General features: G+C 52.6%; 1 protein-coding gene across 1 annotated transcript; it reads left to right on the plus strand.

Annotated features, from left to right (window-relative positions):
• Positions 1–3,376: 3,376 nt before the first annotated feature.
• On the plus strand, positions 3,377–16,936 carry Iqca1l (IQ motif containing with AAA domain 1 like). Its single transcript, XM_027428432.2, has 19 exons — positions 3,377–3,387; positions 3,939–4,266; positions 5,248–5,367; positions 6,135–6,320; positions 6,859–6,930; positions 8,286–8,491; positions 8,942–9,026; positions 9,581–9,697; positions 9,845–9,920; positions 10,262–10,368; positions 11,084–11,167; positions 11,257–11,315; positions 12,752–12,834; positions 12,979–13,086; positions 13,828–14,027; positions 14,350–14,436; positions 14,680–14,857; positions 15,200–15,438; positions 15,927–16,936. Exons 1-19 carry the CDS (start codon positions 3,377–3,379, stop codon positions 16,029–16,031), a joined length of 2,451 nt encoding a protein of 816 aa, XP_027284233.1. The 3' UTR covers positions 16,032–16,936.
• The last annotated feature ends 1,249 nt before the right edge of the window (positions 16,937–18,185 follow it).

The following is an 18,185-nucleotide window of genomic DNA, read 5'->3' on the forward strand; positions in this document are numbered from 1 at the left end:
AGTCAACATATGCCAATCTAATGGAGGCAGTTCTTCAGTTGAGGGTGTCTCTTCCCAGGTATGCTAAGTTGACGACCAAGATCAGCCATCATAACTCCTTTGTGAGTGATACCTTTTGAAAGGCTGGCTGGCAAGGCCAGCTGGCTGGCCCAGCCAAGCTGAACCACTCTGATTTACTGGAAAGTCCAGACAGCTGTGTGTCTGTTGTTGCCTGGAGAGCTGGCCAAGCATGCTGTGTCAGAGGGCACCGAGAGAGAGCGCATCACCTAGTGACATGTGTTCCCATGCACAGCGGTGGCTTGAAAAGGGGATGTGTTGAACCAGAGTTTTGTCTGGAGCAACAGTGTCCCCAGTGCTTGAAGCTACCACAGATGGAATCACACCACACTTTTATAAAAAAAGTAGAATCTGGAGACATGCCATTAGTGACAGGTGACAGTGAATGACTGTTGTAACACAGTGAGCTGAAGCAGGACCTCCCTTGCTGGACCCACAATCCCTGGGGTGTTACCCTAAGACAATGGGTTTGTGACATCAACTCTCACCCATGTCATTCTACTCTATGCAACAGCCACTGTGCTGGGAGACAGCACTATGGAGATTTATTCATTTGCTGTTCGGGGGTTGGGGAAAGGTGACTGAACTCAGAGCCTTATATAACTCATGTTTTGTTCTGTTTGAGTTATGGTTTCTTTTTTGTTTGTTTGTTTGGATTTTCAAGACAGGGTTTCTCTGTGTAGCACTGGCTATCCTGGAACTTGTTCTGTAGATCAGGCTGGTCTTGAACTCACAGAGATCCACCTGCCTCTGCTTCTGAAGCACTGGGATTAAAGGTGTGCGCCACCACCTGACTTTTCTCGTACCCTTGAACTCTGAGCCTCCTGCCACCTCCCTGGAGCTGAGATTCCAGGTGTGCACCATGGAGCTATGTTTATTCAGTACAGGGCATCATGCATGCCAGGCAAGAACTCCATTCATTGAGCTACAGCCCCCAGTCTGCAGATCTACTCTTCAAGATATGAAAACAGGAGTGGTAGCTCACCTCTGTGTGCAACTTTACCTCAAAAAGAAATAACACATACAAAACATTTCATATATATGTGAACTATAGGTTAGACCAATTTCTAAATAACCTGATATCCTAAATAACTTAAAAACAAAACAAAACACTATTTTGTTGGGCAGTGGTGGCACATGCCTTGAATCCCAGCACTCGCAAGGCAGAGGCAGAAGCAGGCAGATTTCTGTGAGTTCGAGGCCATCCTGGACTACAGAGTGTGTTCCATGAAAGGCTCCAAACCTACAAAGAAACTGTCTCAAAATTCAAACAAACAAGCAAAGCACTGTTTTATTTATTTAGGTTATTTTGGAGACAAAGTCTCACTGTGAAGTCTTAACTGGCCTAGAACTCACTCTGTAGACCAGGCTGACCTTGAACTCACAGATCCACTGCCTCTGCCTTCTGAGTGCTTGGATTTTAGAGGTATGCAGCCACCATGCCCACCTTGTTGGATTTTTAACTTTCCTCTAATATTTTCTAATAATTTCTCCCCCCTCAACTTAAGATGTTTGTGAGATTTCTAAATTTTCTCCTTTGTGTTTTGAGACATTTGAAAATGTTCACACACAAACACACAAAAAAATTGCAGTTATAGCTTCCACTAGCCTGTCCTCTGCCTGGACTCCTGATTGCCACAAAAATGTTTTCTCTTTCACCAGGTTCCCTGAAGACCCACCTACTCTCCTCTGAGTTTGGAGCGAGTGAGCAGAGCAGGGGACTGACTTAGGCAAATTGAACCCTCTCTGTGTTCACTTTGTAGCAGATAGACGTGGCTCGTCAAAAAAGGACCTGCCTCGAGATGGTGGCTGCCATGCCACTTCAGAGCAGGCACACACTCCACAGATACTTATCACGTCTCAAGAGTCATGTTGAGACTCCACAAGCTGAGACTCAGCCATCCACACTTGGGTTCCACAGCTGCAGAGGAAACCCAGGGGCCCAGACCCAGGAGATGGGGCCTGCACCTCACTCTGCCCCCCTTCACTTGGTCTGACACTTTGATGAAGGTACAGTTCATGCACCAGCAGCAGCAGGTCCCCTGGGGGACACGAGGAGTGAGGAGCACACCTCAGCCCTGAACCCATCCAGGGCCTGCCAGTTTGTTTGGTCACAACACTAGAAAAGCCATCTAAACAACATCCCCCACTTGTCCACAGTAAATATGGGAGCGCCGCCTCTGCCCCTGCCCCTGCCCCTGCCCCTGCCCCTGCCCCTGCCCCTGCCCTGCCCCTGCCCCGGCCCCCGCCCCCGGCCCCGCCCCGCCCCCGCCCCGCCCTCCCGCCCCCCCTCCCTTCTTACTCTTCTACTCATCCCTTCTTCCCTTCCTTGTTGCCCCCGCTTAATTTACTGAGCCAAAAAAGCGCCCCACACACAGCAGTCAAACTAAGGGAGAGAGAGTTCAGGCTTTCTGACCACAGTCCAGTACCTTTGCCTGCTCCTGCCGTACAGACTTCTCAGATAGGTCACCCACAAGATGACGGCAGCTCCCGGGCAGAGCGTGTGCTTATCACACACTCCCAATACTTTACCCCCACAAAAGGAGTGAAAGCATAGAAGGGGATGGCCATGGTGTATGTGGTGGCTGAATGAGATCTCTCAGTCTATTGCATTTGGATATTTGGTCCCCAGATGCACTGTTTGCGGAGGGTTAGGAAGTGTGGCCTTGCTAGAGGAAGTATGTCACTTTGAGAGCGTATGGCCTTGCCCTAGTGCAGTTGTCTCTCTCTGCCTCGCGGTTGAGGTTGGAGATGTGGCTCTCAGCACCCTGGGTTGCCAGGCCTGCCTGCAGTCTCTGACTGCCATATGGACTGCAGCTCTCTGGAAGTTGCTTTGGTCTTGGTGTTTTATCACAATAGAAAAGTAACAGAGAGTACAGTTGCCCATGTGCTGCTGCTCAGGAGGCTGAGAAGGGGAAAGGGGTTGAAGCCCTAATAAAATTGCACCGGATGAGAGGATGAAGCTGGGATGACTCTGGAACAAGCACTTAACCTGGCAACCCCGCCCCCCCCCAAACTCACAGGTGGCATCAAATACACACTGTTACTTTATTGGTGGGCACAAGAAAAGTGTCACTTGTCCTACACTGTGCCCTGGCATTTCTACAGCCACTGCCAAGGACCTCTCAGTGTGCAGCCTCGGGGATGTCTTCCTAGACAAGTGTCCCCAACCCTGCACGCCCAAGCCCCCCCCCCCCCAGCTTTAGAACATAGGTACAATGACAATGGGTCAGAATTCTTCAAACCAGACTGTTCTACCCCTGGCATAGCTTCTGTGGTTCCACCAGCTCACAAAGGGCATTGAGGAGGTGAAGACACCATGTCTGAGGGGTGAGTTAAGCACTAAAGGGGACAAAGAGCAAAGACCTCACTGGACCTGACAGACCCAGGCAAAGGGGGAGCTGGGTGCTGATAGGCCCTGGGTGGGTCTGGGCATCCCCATGGTCCCTGGTTGTGCCTGCCTGGGACTGGCTTTCAGTCTGCAGACTTCTCCTGGACAATTCATTCCTGCCCCAAGGCTCTGTGGAAGTGACACAGCTCTCTACCCACTCACAGCCCCAGACCTGTACTGCATAGTGGGCGAGGCAGTACTCGTCCTTACAAAGGACTCCCTGCTTCTAGACCCCCTCCTCACTGGAACACCAAGGCCCAAGGCTATTGACTTCCCAGACTCTCAAGCCCTGCAAGCCAGATCCATGCATACTCATTCTCTAGCGGGCCCTCACTTGCCTCAAGTTCACTTTGACACCATGAAGAGCGTCCCCACGCCCCCGCCCCACGCCCCCACCCCCAAGTTCACAGTCCCGCAAAAGGCAGCAGCAGCTCCGTCTCTGTGCCCTCGGTGGCGCTGGTGAGGCACACAGCTAGTGCACTCTCCCTAGAGCTTACCAACGCCTCTGGGAGGCCTCCCATGCGACTCTGGAAGAGGTGCTAGAGAAAGAGCCCTCTCTACTGGAACCCGTGCCCAGCCGCGAGCGGCAGAGCTTCCAGTACAGGCTCTCGGTGCACTACCTGTACTACCTGGGGCTCCTGCGCCGCTTCGACATGACCTACGACCAGATGGTGCAGCCACAGAAGCGCCGGCTGCTGCGTCGCCTGCTAGACGGTGTGGCAGGCCGCGTGCTGGAACTCAAGGACGAGCTGGTGCGCGTTGACTTTTGCGAGATACACTGCCTGGACCAAGTGTTGCAGGATCTCAAACTGACCCCAGTGCGTAAGCAGCCACCCGGAGCCACCCGAGGCGGGGTGGGGTTTGAAGGGTTGGGCCTGTGCAGAGTCGGGTTGGGACTGGGAGGCCCTTGACCAGAGGCAATTAATTCTATTAGGGAGCAGGGTGATGAGGGTTGAGGTTTAGACTTTCAGGAACTGGGGGACTTTTGAAGTGTTGGCCTCACACTGTGTCTGAGAAGAACTGGGAACCTCAGGGGATGGATGAGGAGGGTTTTATGAAGGCTTGCTTCTCAAAGTATTGTCCCTTAGCAGGGCAGTGGTGGCACACACCTTTAGTACCAGCACTTGGGAGGCAGAGGCAGGTGGATCTCAGTGAGTTCAAGGCCAGCTTGGTCTACAAAGTGAGTTCCAGGACAGCTGGGGCTGTTACACAGAGAAACCGTGTCTGGAAAAACAAACAAAACAAAAAATATGGCTATCACCTAAGAGCTGGTTGGAAACCCAGAGTTTGCATCAAACCTGCTAAATCTGCACTTACTTATTTCTCGAAACATCCCAGGAGACTTGTGAGCACAACCATGTTCTTGAGGTTTCAGAGCACAGTGCTAGGCAGTCTCCAGTCTTGTCCTATCAAGGCCAGGATTCAGTCCTTGCTCCATAGCCAGAGGAGCCTTAAAGTTTGCTCAGCCAGCTCGCAGTAGACTTGGGAGTAGGGTAGGGGAGAGGTGTTCCCAAGATCCCACATTCTTACATAGGATGATAAAGATGCTGTTGTATCAAATGTTTTCCTGTAGATCCTGAGGCATGGCTGGGCTTGACACCCTCAGAATTCATCTCAGTCAGATGTGGGTCGGGACAAGAAAGGGGTGACTCGGGGCATAAACCATAAGGTTCCCACCCCAGGCCTCAGGGGGCAGACACATGGTGGCAGTGAGTATAGACGTGCTGGAAACCTAGCAGATGGCCAGAGGGCCTGGGTTTCTAATTCCTGACCCTCCTTCTCCCCACATTGTGCTAAAGGCAGACCTGGAGGTCCCCATCCCCAAGTATTTTCAGCTGGAGCAGTCCAGCGCTATGAAGGCACGGCAGCAGATGCTGGCCGATATCCTGTCCAGACTGGAGCCACTGATGTCTCAGGAGGTAATGTTACTAGAGTCATTCAGGTCAGCACCTGAGTCCTAGAAGCCTTGACAAAGCAGGCAGGATCAGTTGTGAGCCCTCCACCGGCTAGTTAGATTTGTAGTGATATATTCACTGGGCCACCTTGGGAAGAGGCCCAGAGTAGTGATTCCCAGTTCATCTTCAGGGTTGTAACACCAGGTTTAGGTTTAAATAGGGGGCCAGAAATATGCATAACTAAAGCAGCCCCCTCAAAGTCTCACCATTGTCTGGACTCCAGTCTTTCCTGCAAGTGGGCTAACAATTGTTAAAAACTCTAAGTATCTCTTTCTGGAAGACATGCTCACCCTTGAGCTGGCAGCAGGCTTCCAGAACTTTCCTTTCCCTCCCCTGATCTTCCTGGGGGAAATTACAATTCCTTGGGGTTCATTGTCTCAATCATCTGACAGCCAAAGACAGGGACACAAGTGTCTCTTCCCAACATGTCCATTCCTGCCAGGATGCTTACTGTAAGTGGGGGACATCTTCCAGGGGTCCTCCGACACCTCTTTTCCCAGGACAGACAGGTCCTGCCCTACCTTAGTCCCACTACAGAGTGCTCCTTGGCAATCCCCAGCCTCCTCCAAGACTGCCTCTGTATCCCCTGGAGTCCTCCAGCTGCAGGACAGATCTCCAGCTCCTCAGACCGTGTACTGGGAATACATCCTCGGCTACTGACCTCTCGGTTACCCATCCTGGGCACAAGTCTCCCTCATGTCTTCCTCATCTTTTGTCCCTGTTATGGCCAGAATTTACGAGGAATGAGCCGGACTGAGGCCCTAATTCTAGTGCAAAGTGCTGAGCGGGCCAGGCAGGGCCGACTACGAGCCACCTTCATGCGAGAGATTCGGAAAGAGGAGGAACATGATAAGAAGGTTCGGGAGAATGGACGACAGAGATTCAGTCAGGATCAGGGAGCCCTTGTCATTCAGAAGGTAACGCTGGGTGGCAGAGAAAGGGTAGAATAGAGAGAAGTAGACTCCTCTCTCCTAGTAAGAGCTCAGTAATTAATCCCAGGAGTGAAGGTGCCTTAAGTCTGTGGTCCACAGCTTGATGCTAAAACCAGGACTTATCTATCAATAGGCCCAAGTGCACAGGTGTCTTGGGCTGGATGTGCCTGGCGCCTAGGGGAGCACACTGGTTCACTCGGCACCTAGATCCCAGAGAGGTTGTCGCTCATCTCTAGCCCAGTTCCCTTAGGTCAAAACTATTGGGAGAGGCTGGAAAAGTTAAGAGCACCGCTGTTCTTGCAAAGGGTCTGAGTTTGGTTCTCAGCACCCACATGCCTGCTCACAATCATCTGTAACTCCAGTTCCAGGGTGTCACCACGCTCCTTTCTCCAGTCCCACTCTAACCTCAAGGGCCAAGACCTTAGGAGACATCAGTCAGCAGGAGGCAGCCCTGCTGCTCCCCCCTAGGCCTGAGGTCCCATGACCTGGAGAGCCTCTGAGTGCCACGTGTCCCCACCCCCAGGTGTGGAAAGGTTACTTGCAGAGAAAACGCATTGCGCAGGATCGGCGCTCGGAGATGGAGTTCATTGGCATGGTGAGCTGTCCCTGCCCACACAGGGCTCCTCCCTCCCCGTCTCCATCCTGTGAGCTGTCCCTGCCCACACAGGGCTCCTCCCTCCCCATCTCCATCCTGTGAGCTGTCCCTGCCCACACAGGGCTCCTCCCTCCCCATCTCCATCCTGTGAGCTGTCCCTGGCCACACAGGGCTCCTCCCTCCCCGTCTCCATCCTGTGTACCACTGTCCCAAGGTCCACTGAGGCAGGGCAGTGGACACTAGGGGAAAAAGAAGCATAAGGACAAGGAACTCACTGGCCTTTTCCAGTCATCCCATAGGATCTCAAATGTGGGGGTGGGGGCAGGAAAATAAAGGCTCAGAGCATCCTGAACCTTGCATCCCTGCCCTAGCTGGAAGGAGAGGCTGCAGGAATGGGTCTAGCAGGAGCACACCATGGTACCCCTCAGGCTTTTTCTAGTCTCAGGGAGCCACTGGAAGCCATGCTGGGGTAGGACCCCCCACTTGCTCTGAACACCCAGAAGAGCTTCTCTGCTCTGCTGAGTGTGATTGCACATGGGGGCGTGCACCGGGAAGGGGCTGAGACCCTTGTAGGTGTGTGTCTAGTTGGAGTGAGCAGCCCAATCTCTTAAAATGTCCTCTGTTCTCAAACCTGTCCCTCATCCAGTCAGCCTCTGACAGGGCGAGGGTCACACACTGGGGAGAGGAGCTTTGCCCTGAATAGATCCTGTGGAGGCCTGGTTGGCAGAGTGGTGGGAAGAGGGAGCAAGGCCAAGGCCAGAGGGACTAAAAGGAAGGCTTTCCCGGGGTTCAGGCTGGATGACTGCTGGGGAGCTGCTGTGTATGAGCAGAGGTCAAGGATTTGCTAAGAGGCTGCAGAATGGGACCCCCAGGAGAGAGAGAGCAGGGGTGGGGGCAACAGCAGTGGGTGAGGAATGAGCCTGGCCGCCCGGGCCCATCAACAGTGTGAGCTCAGCGTTTTCAGTAATTGTCTCTGCGCAGAGTGATATTTAAAATACATTTGGGAGCCAATGAGGCAGGAAAGTGGCTGTGAGAGCGGCTGCCAGCTCGGCTGCCGGGAGGGGCATGCATGGGGGCTGGGGCCCCAGGCTCGTGGGGGAGGGCTGCTGGGCAGGGGCAGCCTGGATACATCTAGCAAACTCATTACCAGGGTAATTTACACAGACAAATTTCGGCTCCAAACACAATTTCTCCTGATGCAGGCATGCTCGTTGTTCCATGAGAGCATGTGCACAAGAGTTGGGTGAATGTGTGGTGTGTTGGGGCCTGAGTGGGGGCAGGTGTGTGTCTAAACATGGGGGCTGGGCCATCCTATGTAAAATTCTGAGCCCCTGGCCTCTCTCCCCCTCCCCTAGATCCCCTCGCCCAACCAGACAGAGCGCATAAGCATCCTTAACCAGGCCCTCTTGGCGGAGGAGTCACGGAGGATCCGGCAGGCAGAAAAGGAAGAGGAATTCAAAGATGCCATAGGGAAGACCCACGAGTCTCTCACAGAGACGGAGGGACCCGACATGAAGGAGAAGATGAAGGACCAAATCCGACAGTGGTTTATTGAGTGCCAGTCAGTGTCCGCAGCCACAGCTGACCCCACCTTCTATACCTCATCCCTTCTCATTCCGTTGTCTCCAAAACAGCACCCAACTCATCCCCCAACCTGTTCTCCCTGGTGAAATTGTCCCTTTCTCCATCAACTCTCACCCCGTTTCTAGCCCTCTTGGTCTAGACCTTGAGCCCCACTATAAAGAACCATCTCCACGTCTGACTTCCTGTTTCCTGAGAGAAGAGAAGGTGCCAAGACAAAAAAGGAGTACTGTGAATGGCCCTGTGACAGTCAGCCCTTTCCATTCCAAACTACCTATTCTTTCTACCATCCCAAAGCTCATTGCCCCCCCCATCCATTTATCCCTCCTTCTGTCTATCCAGCCCCACCTCCCCTGAGCCTATCTGTTCGTCCCTCCACCCACCCATCTATCTACCCGCGCACTTATCTAACTACCTTGTATCCACTCAGTGCCCTTACTGGTCGGTTCCCTGATTATCCAGATGAGGCTTCCGGTGGATCCTACCTGATCTTTGCAGACAAGACTCCAGAGCAGGTACTCTTGAGATAGGGACAGCCCCAGCCTGGGGTTACAGACAACAGAGAATGTGAGCTGGGGATGTGGCCGTGGATGGGGAAGTGTCAGCCTAAACAGAGATAGCTGTGGCCCGAGGAGAGATGAGTACTTAGAGAGACTTCATGGGACTAAAGGCAGTCATGGCCCTGAAGAGGGAATGGTCTGGCGAGACCATTGAGGCTCCAGTGTCACATGGTTTTGGAAGTGGGCTCCGGTGAGAATGGCCCTTCTCAGCATCCTTTTCTTGTTTGACCACCCCCCAGTGCCATTTCTGAACACTCAGCAGTTTCCCCAGGCTGTGAGAATCCAGGTCTGCCTGTGCCAGACTTTGTGTTCTTCCTGTTTTGTTTTGCTTTTCGAGACAGAATTTCACTGTGTAGACCAGGCTGGCCTTGAACTCAGAGTGAGATCCACCTGCCTTTGCCTCCTGAGTGCTGGGATTCAAGGTGTGAGCTATCACAATGCCTGGTTGGGTTCTCCTACTTCTGTGAAATCCCCTCAGTCTCCAGAACACTGCTTGTTGTTTCATCCAGGTGAGATTAGAACTGGAAATACAGGCCCAGGAGAATAAAAAGAAGGAACAAGAGAGGAGTAAAGAGAAGGAAAGAAAAAAGAAGAAAAAGAAAACCAAGGATGAAAAGTCCAGGAAGGTTAGCTAGCTTCCGGCAGAGGAGCCCGTGGGCAGGGAGGGAGAGCCTGCGACTCGACAGTCGTTACAGACAGCTCCCAGGGAGGATCTCCCAGCTGTCTGCAGGCACAGGTCAGGAGGAAAGGCTGGCCTCATGTGTCCATTCTAGGAACCAGATGTGACATTCAAAACGTTGCCATCCAAGTCCATCCCCATAATTAACGCTGGCCACGAGGAATACACGAGTAAGAAGGGAGACAGCTGAGCCTGGGGATGGCATGTCTCAAGGCTCTGCTGTGGGGTGACAATGGTGGATGAAAGGCAAGATGTTAAAGGAGTGTGTGATGGTTGCCTGGGTGGCAATGTTACTGGTTTTCTTCTGAATTCTGCAGCCAAGCAGTCAAGCCTAGGGCAGCCAGCAAGGACAGAAGGCGAGCTAGGAGTCTCTCTCCCCTCTCTCTCTCTCTCTCTCTCTCTCTCTCTCTCTCTGTTTCTCTGTTTCTCTGTTTCTCTCTCTCTCTCTCTCTCTCTCTCTCTCTCTCTCTCTCTTGCTCTCTCTGGCTTTTTTTTTTTTTAATGTGGTCAGGTTTGTGGAAGAGCCGTTATGACAACAAACACCCCAGCCAGAACTTTGACTCCGAGACCCTCCGGGAAGAGAAAAGGAAGGAAGTAGAGCAAGAGATCCGGGCACAGGTGTGCAACGCAACCTGGGGCTTCCCTCAAGCTGCTACCCTGCATACATCTCTGGAATGCCCGACCACGTCAGACCCTTCCCACACATGCCCTCCAGTTCCCCACCCTGGGCATCCAACCAATCCTCTGCGAACCTCTGTTCTCTGTACACAGGCCAAGTTCTACCGGGTGTCCTGTCACCCACACTGTCCCCAGCTTCTCTGGTGCCTCCTTTCCCCTCAGGGACCAGTAAAGATGTGAGGGCAGGAGGAGGGGCCCAGAGCCATAGTCAGGTTGGGCATGGTGCTGACATGCTCCCCCCCCAAAAAAAAAAACCTCACGACTGAACCACCAGGCCTGTCTGCTGGAAGGGATATGTCATCCTCCAGTCCCACCCATACTTGGTAGACCCACGGCTTCCAGCAGCCCGTGTAAAGCCTACGGCTGCTTAGACCCCAGAGATTTTAAAGGGTGGACTTCTGGCTCCAACTCTATTTTGTGGACGCCATCCGGTGTTAATGGCTGGTGAGGGTGGCTTCTTGTGTCTTGGAGAACAAAATGTGGACTCAGATCTGGTATGCACAGGACAGTGGAGGGGAGGCTCCCCGGCACCCCCGAGTGGGAAAGTCTTGGGGGCTGTCTTCTCCTTTCCTCCCCACCTTGACTGTCCTCTGAGGCTTCTCTTCCAGCCCCTTCTCACCTGCTCTGCCCACCACCTTCTCTGCCACGTTCCCAGGTGGATGAGCTGATGCGACAGGAACTGAAGAATTTGCGCCTGGCGGTGGACAAGGAGGAGACCAGGCCCCTGAAGCTTCCAAAGGCAGATGCGGGCAGAGGGCTGGGGAGGAGAGGGCACCTGGGGAGCTCAGGGAACAGAAAGCCATTACCTGTATACTCATTGCCCACCAGAAAAAAGCTGCAAAGAAGACTGGGAAGAAGAAGAGGGATAGAGATCTGACCGCAGACAGGTAGTGACTCCTGCTGCGTGTGCCTTAGGCTGTGTGTGGGGGGCAGGGTCCAGGACGGAAACCCTGACTTCTGGGCTTGGTGCTGTTGCTGTGTAGCATTTAAGGAAGTTACTTCACCTCGCTGAACCCCTAACCTTGTCCACCAAGTGCCTTTAAAAATGAAAACACCTCTGGGTGGTGGTGACGCACTCAGTAGGCAGAGGCAGGCAGATCTCTCTGAGTTCGAGGACAGCCAGAATTACACAGAGAAATACTGACTCAAAAAAACCAAAGCCAAGCCCGGCTGCGGTGGCACACGCCTTTAATCCCAGCACTCGGAAGGTAGAGGCAGAGGCAGGCGGATCTCTGTTGTGTGTTCGAGGCCAGCCTAGTCTACATCTACAAGACCTAGTTCCAGGACAGCCTCCAAAGCCACGGAGAAACCCTGTCTCAACAAACAAACAAACAAACAAACAAACAAAATAAAAAAAGTTGGACATAGTGGTTGCTGGCTTGTGAATTGGGGGGGGGGGCAGACAAGTGGATCCCTGATGCTCACTGGCTAGCTAGTCAAGCAAAATTAATAGGCTTTCAAGCTGAAATGAGAGACCCTACCTCTGTCTCAAAGAGCAGAGGTAGAGAGCTAGCAATCAAGGAAAGGCAATCTGGTGTTGACCTCTGACCTCAGCATGCATGTTCACCTACACGCCATATGCACACACCCACACTTCCATGAGAGTATACCACATGCATCACTCACATACGCACTGACAGAGCAGAACAGCACACATGGAGTTTATAATCATCACGCATATCATTCCTCCAGCCTTTGGTTGGCTCTGTCCTTTCAAACTGTGCTGTATTGACCACGCTGAGGGCACTGAAGAACCTGCCAAAAGCCTTGATAATGCCAGCTGCTTGAGGACCACAACTCAGAAGGAGATTCACCTACACTTTGCTTGGGAATAGAGAATAGAGGGCTGTGCTGAGCCCAAATTTCAAATTGTGGACATGAAAGACTGGTGGACATTTGTCACAGGGGGCATTGGCTCCTACTTCGTTCCGTATGCTACTCACTGTGGAGTACCTGACGCCCAGCGGTGGCCAAGACTTCATCCTCTGATTCTGGCTGTCCAGAAGCTCAGTTGACATTTCTTTTTGGTTTTTCAAGACAGAGAATCTCTGTGTAACCGCCCTAGTTGTCCCAGACATTAATCTGTAAACCAGGCTGGCCTCAAACTCACAGAGATCCACCTGCCTCTGCCTCCCCAGCGCTGGGATTAAAGGTGTGTGCCACCATTGCCCAGCTGCTCTGTTGGCATTTCTGATTACAGAATGTTACCAGAGGACCCCTTGTCCCCTCTTCTTGGGCCTACAATGCCCTCATCCCCACCTTCCTCTTCCCTTGTCCCCTCCCACTAATGTCTGTGGGGCCCTCCTGCACCACTCTCCACCAGGTCTATGGACTCATTATTTGAAGAGCTGGTTGTCATTGGCCTTATAAAGAAGAATATGCTGGTGGCACTAAGTGACTACATTGGTGAGGCCCCTCCTATGCCTCTGTCCCTAGGGGAGGCCTCCTGACCCTTGCCCCCACCTCCTGGTGCCTTTCCTCCCACAGAGCTCTCCTTTAGACACCCATAGGGGTGCCATTCATCAGGTGGCCCCTCCCTGTCCCCCACAGGTGATTGCCTCTATCTTGGGTCCACGCTGACTTTGGCAAACAAGATGCCCATGCCTTCCCTGTTTGATATACGACAGAATGTGGCCTTGTATGGGGTTCTTCGGCTGGGTGAGAACCCCAGGGGAGTGAAAAGCCAGGGCTGAGTAGGACTAGGGGAACATGGCTGAGGGGAGTGTGCAAGCCTGATTCCCGCTAACCTTAATGGGTATAAGACCCCTGACTTTTAGCCAGGCGTTGGTGGCACACGCCTTTCATCCCAGCACTCAGGAGGCAGAGGCAGGCAGATCTCTGTGAGTTTGAGGTCAGTCTGGTCTCCAGAGCGAGTGCCAGGACAAGCTCCAAAGCTACACAGAGAAACCCTGTCTCAAACAAACAAACAAACAAAAAAAAAAAAAAACCCTGACTTCCACAGTTTCTTCTACAGTTACACTCAGATTGGACCATCCCAGAAGGCAAGTGAGCCCATGACTTGCTCAATTTCAAGTGACATCTTATAGTCAGTCTTGTTTTTCAGAAGGGCATCCCTGAAAGCTTATTAATGCCAGAGACGAGGAGCTTTCCAAACCAGTGTGCCATGTGCCTTTCAATACCACCCACCATAACCCAGGGGTGGAAATGTATGCTATAGAAAACAGTACAGTTTCCTACCATGGGGCGGTGCTAAGCAGGCTGCTGCAGCAAACAAAGGAGGGGGTGTGAATCTGCTCGGGTGTTGGGGGAGGTAGCATACCGCAGATCTGCGTCCCACCCTCTCAGCCCCAGGCCTTGGCAGAACCTTTAAGGATCTCCTACATCCCACTGCCCAGTTTTGGTCCATGGCCTGCCCCAGCCCTGTCTACTTCCTCCCAGGCTCCCATGACATACATTCCATGGCTCCCCATGTCCGCTCCATCCTCCTGGTGGGACCCTCTGGCATGGGGAAGAAGATGCTGGTCCACGCAGTGTGCACAGAAACTGGTGCCAACCTGTTTGACCTGTCACCTGGCAACGTGATGGGCAAATACCCTGGAAAAAATGGGGCACAGCTGCTGGTGCACATCGTCTTTAAGGTCTGAAGCCGTTAGCTTGGCCCGAGGGTTGATTTCTCAGGATGGAGACAACAGCAGGGTGGGCTTTGTGAACACTTAGGGGTGACCTGTACTGTGCTGAGATACAGGGACCTGTGCTGGCATCTTCCCAGCAGCGCTTGTGGGAGCCTGGGTTCCCTTGAAGCCCCGGTGCTGGGGAATGTGGGAGGCAATGGGAGGAAGACGAAAGCAAATAGAAGCTAGGCACTGCCAGGTCAGCGGCTGGGGTCTGACCTGAGTGGGGAACTGACCCTTGCCCAGGTTGTCTGACATCTATCTGGTTTCTACACTCCAACCTATCCAGGTGGCGAAGGTCTTCCAGCCCTCTGTCATCTGGATTGGAAATACTGAGAAAACCTTCTATAAGAAGATCCCAAAGGAAGAAAAGAGGGTGAGTGAGGGCTGTGGGCAGAAAGGGCTGTGGTGGACAACCAGAGCCTGGGGCAAGGCTGGAAGTTCTGCTCAAGTCATTGAAAACTAAACTGCCACCTTGCTCATATTCTCTGTTCTTGTCATGTCTGCTTTAAAAGGCTGGTGACACTCAGAACTGGCCTAAGCCATGTGCTCTGAGAAAAAGGGTCTCACAGGCCCAATCACCATGTCTCAAGCCTACAACCTTCCCTCCTTGGAACAGATGGACCCAAAGAGAATAAAGAAAGACCTCATGAAGGCCACCAAACAGCTGAGCCCTGGTGACCGTGTGATGCTGATAGGCACCACTGACCGCCCACAACTGGCTGAGTTGAAGGGGCTGTGCCGGTTCTACGAGCGCATCCTCTTCATGCCTCGGCCGGACTATGCGTCTCGTTATGGTGAGGCCAGGACTGGAACCCAGGGACCATGACCCTTCTGAGCCCCCCCCCCCGCCCTCTCCCCATCCCCCACGGCTGCCCTGAGCCTCAGATCTAGCTCCAAATGACAGGTCTGGAAAGGCCACATACTAGCAGTCAGGTTCACTGGCTCCTGCCCTCAGTGTCAGGGACACCGGCAGGACACTGGGTGTGTAACTAGAAGAACTCCCCTGCCCCTCCAGGTCTCATACCTTCCTGGAGAAACATGCTGCTCTCCCAGGCCTCGGAGCTGCTTAGAGGCTGTGGGCCTGGCTCTTCTGCAGCTCTCTGACCCTTTCGCACTATTCTCTCCTCTGCCTGCAGTGCTCTGGAAACACATGATAGAGAAGCGGGGAACACAGCTGACCCAGAGTCTGGACATTAGTGCCCTGTCTAGGGTGTCTGATGGCTACACACCCGGTCACATTCTACAAGCCATCCAATCAGTGCTGACTGACAGGCGGCTCATGCAAGTGCCCAAGAAGCCACTGGTTGCCTCTGAGTTTGTGGGGCACCTGGCAAAGCTGGATCCAGTATACAGGGAAGAAGAGGAAATCCTAAAGGTGAAGCTGCCAGGCCAGGGTCTGTGGGCTCAACAACGCCAGATGAGTCAGCCTTCTGCATGCCTGGGGATCCTCCCATTGTTCCCCTGTTGCTAGGAGATGGTTAGGGTAAAGAAACTTGGATTTCTGCTGGGAAAGGGACTAGTAACACCAGGGAGATGCCAAGGTAGAGGAGCCTGAGCAAAGAAGCTGAGGAGTGCCACCTGGGCTGCTGGCACTAGCTGCCACTGTTGATTTGATGACCATTCCCGGAGGCAGGTTGATATTATGAATCACAGAGGCCTGTAGGGGTGGAGGGAAGAGGGCATGTCTCTCAAAAATGGCTGGCCTGACTATGGCCTGAAGTACCTACTGGATAATAGGAGAAGCCCCCGGTGTGGTGGGTCACCCTCCCCACAGGTCTGGGAGGATGTTGGAAGGAAATTGCAGGGGGAAAGGAAGGCTGCATCCAGTGGACTGAATAGATCCCTGCTTCTCTGCTAAACCAGGATTGGTATTTCAAGACTCCCCTGGGAAAAAAGAATATGAAATTTATCAAGGACCAACAGGAGGAGGAAGCCAGACTGGCAAAGGAGAAGAAGAGGAGGAAGTGATGTCTGCAGGGCGTGCTGTGGTGAATGGGTGATGCCTCCAGGGTTAAGAGGCGAGAGACATAAAGGCCCAGGCGGCTCCTGAGGACGGTCTTCTCTTGTTCATCATCTTCATGTCCTCCTGTCCCTGGGTCCTTCCCCCTTTCCTCACCTCTCTGCCTTGCTCATCTAGCCTCTGGTCTGGCTGCCAGAGCCTCCCAGCACACCTGTGACTTTATCTTGTCATTTTCCTGTGCTGGCTCTCCACCTCACTTGCTCAAGGTACTTAAGCAGGTTGGTGGTGGGAGACACAGGAAGGGAAACACACAGGGAGAAGATGCAAAGGGAGAAATACCACCTCTAGAAGGGAGTTAGCCCTGCTCATGGCCCCCGGCAACCACTCCCTCTGCAACCTGTCTGAGCCCCAGTTTCCTTCTTTATAAGTAAGGAGACGTTGGACAGGACATCCTCTAAGTCTTCCCCATGTGCTTCCCCAGTTATGCTGCCAAAGCATCTACGGGGCAAGGGAGTGAAGGAGGTGAGGACACTTGGGTGGGGTTGGATGGGCTGTGGTGAACCACAGAGATGATTAGAGTCAATGCCCTTTGAGTGGTCTTCCTCTCTATGATGGTGAGAGGTTAACATTGACTGTCACCTTGGCAGGATCTAGAATCACCTTGAACACAAATCTCTGGGTATATCTGGAGGTAGTTTGTAGATTGGGTTGATTGGGGTGGGAAAACCCAGCCTAAAAGTTCATGGAGCCATTTCATGGGTTGGGATACGGGACCAAACGCACAAGAGAAGCTAAACTGGGCACTAGTATTCTTCACTCTGGGCATCCTCATTTTGGAAGCAATGTGACCAGTTGCCTCAGTTCCTGCTGCGTAACTGCTCAACACCATGGACTGTGTTCCCTTGAACTGAGCCACAATAAACACTTCCTATCTTAAGTTGTTTTGTCAAAGTTTTTGTTGTTATTGTTGTTGTGTGGGGTTTTGTTGATGGTGGTGGCTTTTTGTTTTTGCTTTGTCACTGCAAGGAGAAAAGTAACTATTATACCTTCTCTCCTACAAAGACTCCTCTTAGTGGGTGGGAAACTCAAGAGGTCAGGACTACAGTGTCAGCAAGGGCTAACGAAGACACAGTGCTTTCTTAGAAGGCAGACATGCCAACCTTGTACAGGGGGTCTGTGTAACTGGAAAAATAAAAACCCAGTGATAGATATTGGGGTTCAAGCTGATGGTCAGATAGGCAAAGCAGCCAAACCAGTAGCTCTTACCTCTACCCAAGCTGAAGCAATCCTGCCCTCAGTGTGGCTGGAGACTAATTGCCCAAATGTGGCTGGAGATCAAAATGCCCCAGACTGAATATCTGCTCCTATTTTATATACTTCAAGTGCTGGGATGAAAGGTGTGTGATCCCAAGTGTTGAGATCACCTGTGTGTGAGCTGTTTGTCTTTTAGACTGGATCAGTTTCATGTATCTCAGTGTGGCTTTGAATTTACAGAGATCCATCTGCCTGTCTTCTGAGTTCTGGGATTAAAGGTGTGTGCCACCCCCGCCTAGCTCTGGGGCTAGCTAGTATGGCTGCTGGGATTAAAGGTGTGTATCACCACTGCCTGACCTCTATGGCTTGTAGCTAGCTTTGCATTCTGAACCCTCGAGCAAGCTTTATTAAATCATCAATAATCTATCACCACAGGTCTGAGAAAAGCCAAGTCAGTGCCATGGTGCCTAGTCAGTGTGAGCCAGACCAGATGAGAGCCCAGAGCCCACAGCAGGCAGACTCAACACAACTCAGCCCAAGACCTTCACTTTGCTTTTCCTTTCTCCATTCTTTTGCCTTTTACCCCACCTTCCTCAACAAAAGCAGTCTCTATTTTCTGGGCTGAATGGTTTAAGACTACCGCTATAGAGGCCATGTGGGAGAAGCTGGGAGTCATTCAGAGAGTGAAGTTGACACCTGAGATGGGCGGGGGAAGTGGGTGCCTGGGATGGGGGGGGGGGCTGGTACCAAGAATGGATGGGAGGCCAGAACTTGAGATGGGTGATGGGCAGGGAGTGGGAGTCAGCACCTAGGGTCCTAGCGGGCCAGCAGCTGGGAGGGACTTAGGAGTGATTCTGCTGCTGCCTGAGGACTGACCCTGTTTTCCTGGACAGAAGTCTGTCTTCCAG

Source organism: Cricetulus griseus, chromosome 8 (genome assembly GCF_003668045.3).
Source record: "Cricetulus griseus strain 17A/GY chromosome 8, alternate assembly CriGri-PICRH-1.0, whole genome shotgun sequence".
NCBI lineage: Eukaryota > Metazoa > Chordata > Mammalia > Rodentia > Cricetidae > Cricetulus > Cricetulus griseus.

Coding starts and splice junctions, on each gene's coding strand:
- Iqca1l (XM_027428432.2), top strand. Junction 4,267..5,247: donor AGGATCTCAAACTGACCCCA/GTGCGTAAGCAG, acceptor ATTGTGCTAAAG/GCAGACCTGGAGGTCCCCAT. Junction 5,368..6,134: donor AGCCACTGATGTCTCAGGAG/GTAATGTTACTA, acceptor TGTTATGGCCAG/AATTTACGAGGAATGAGCCG.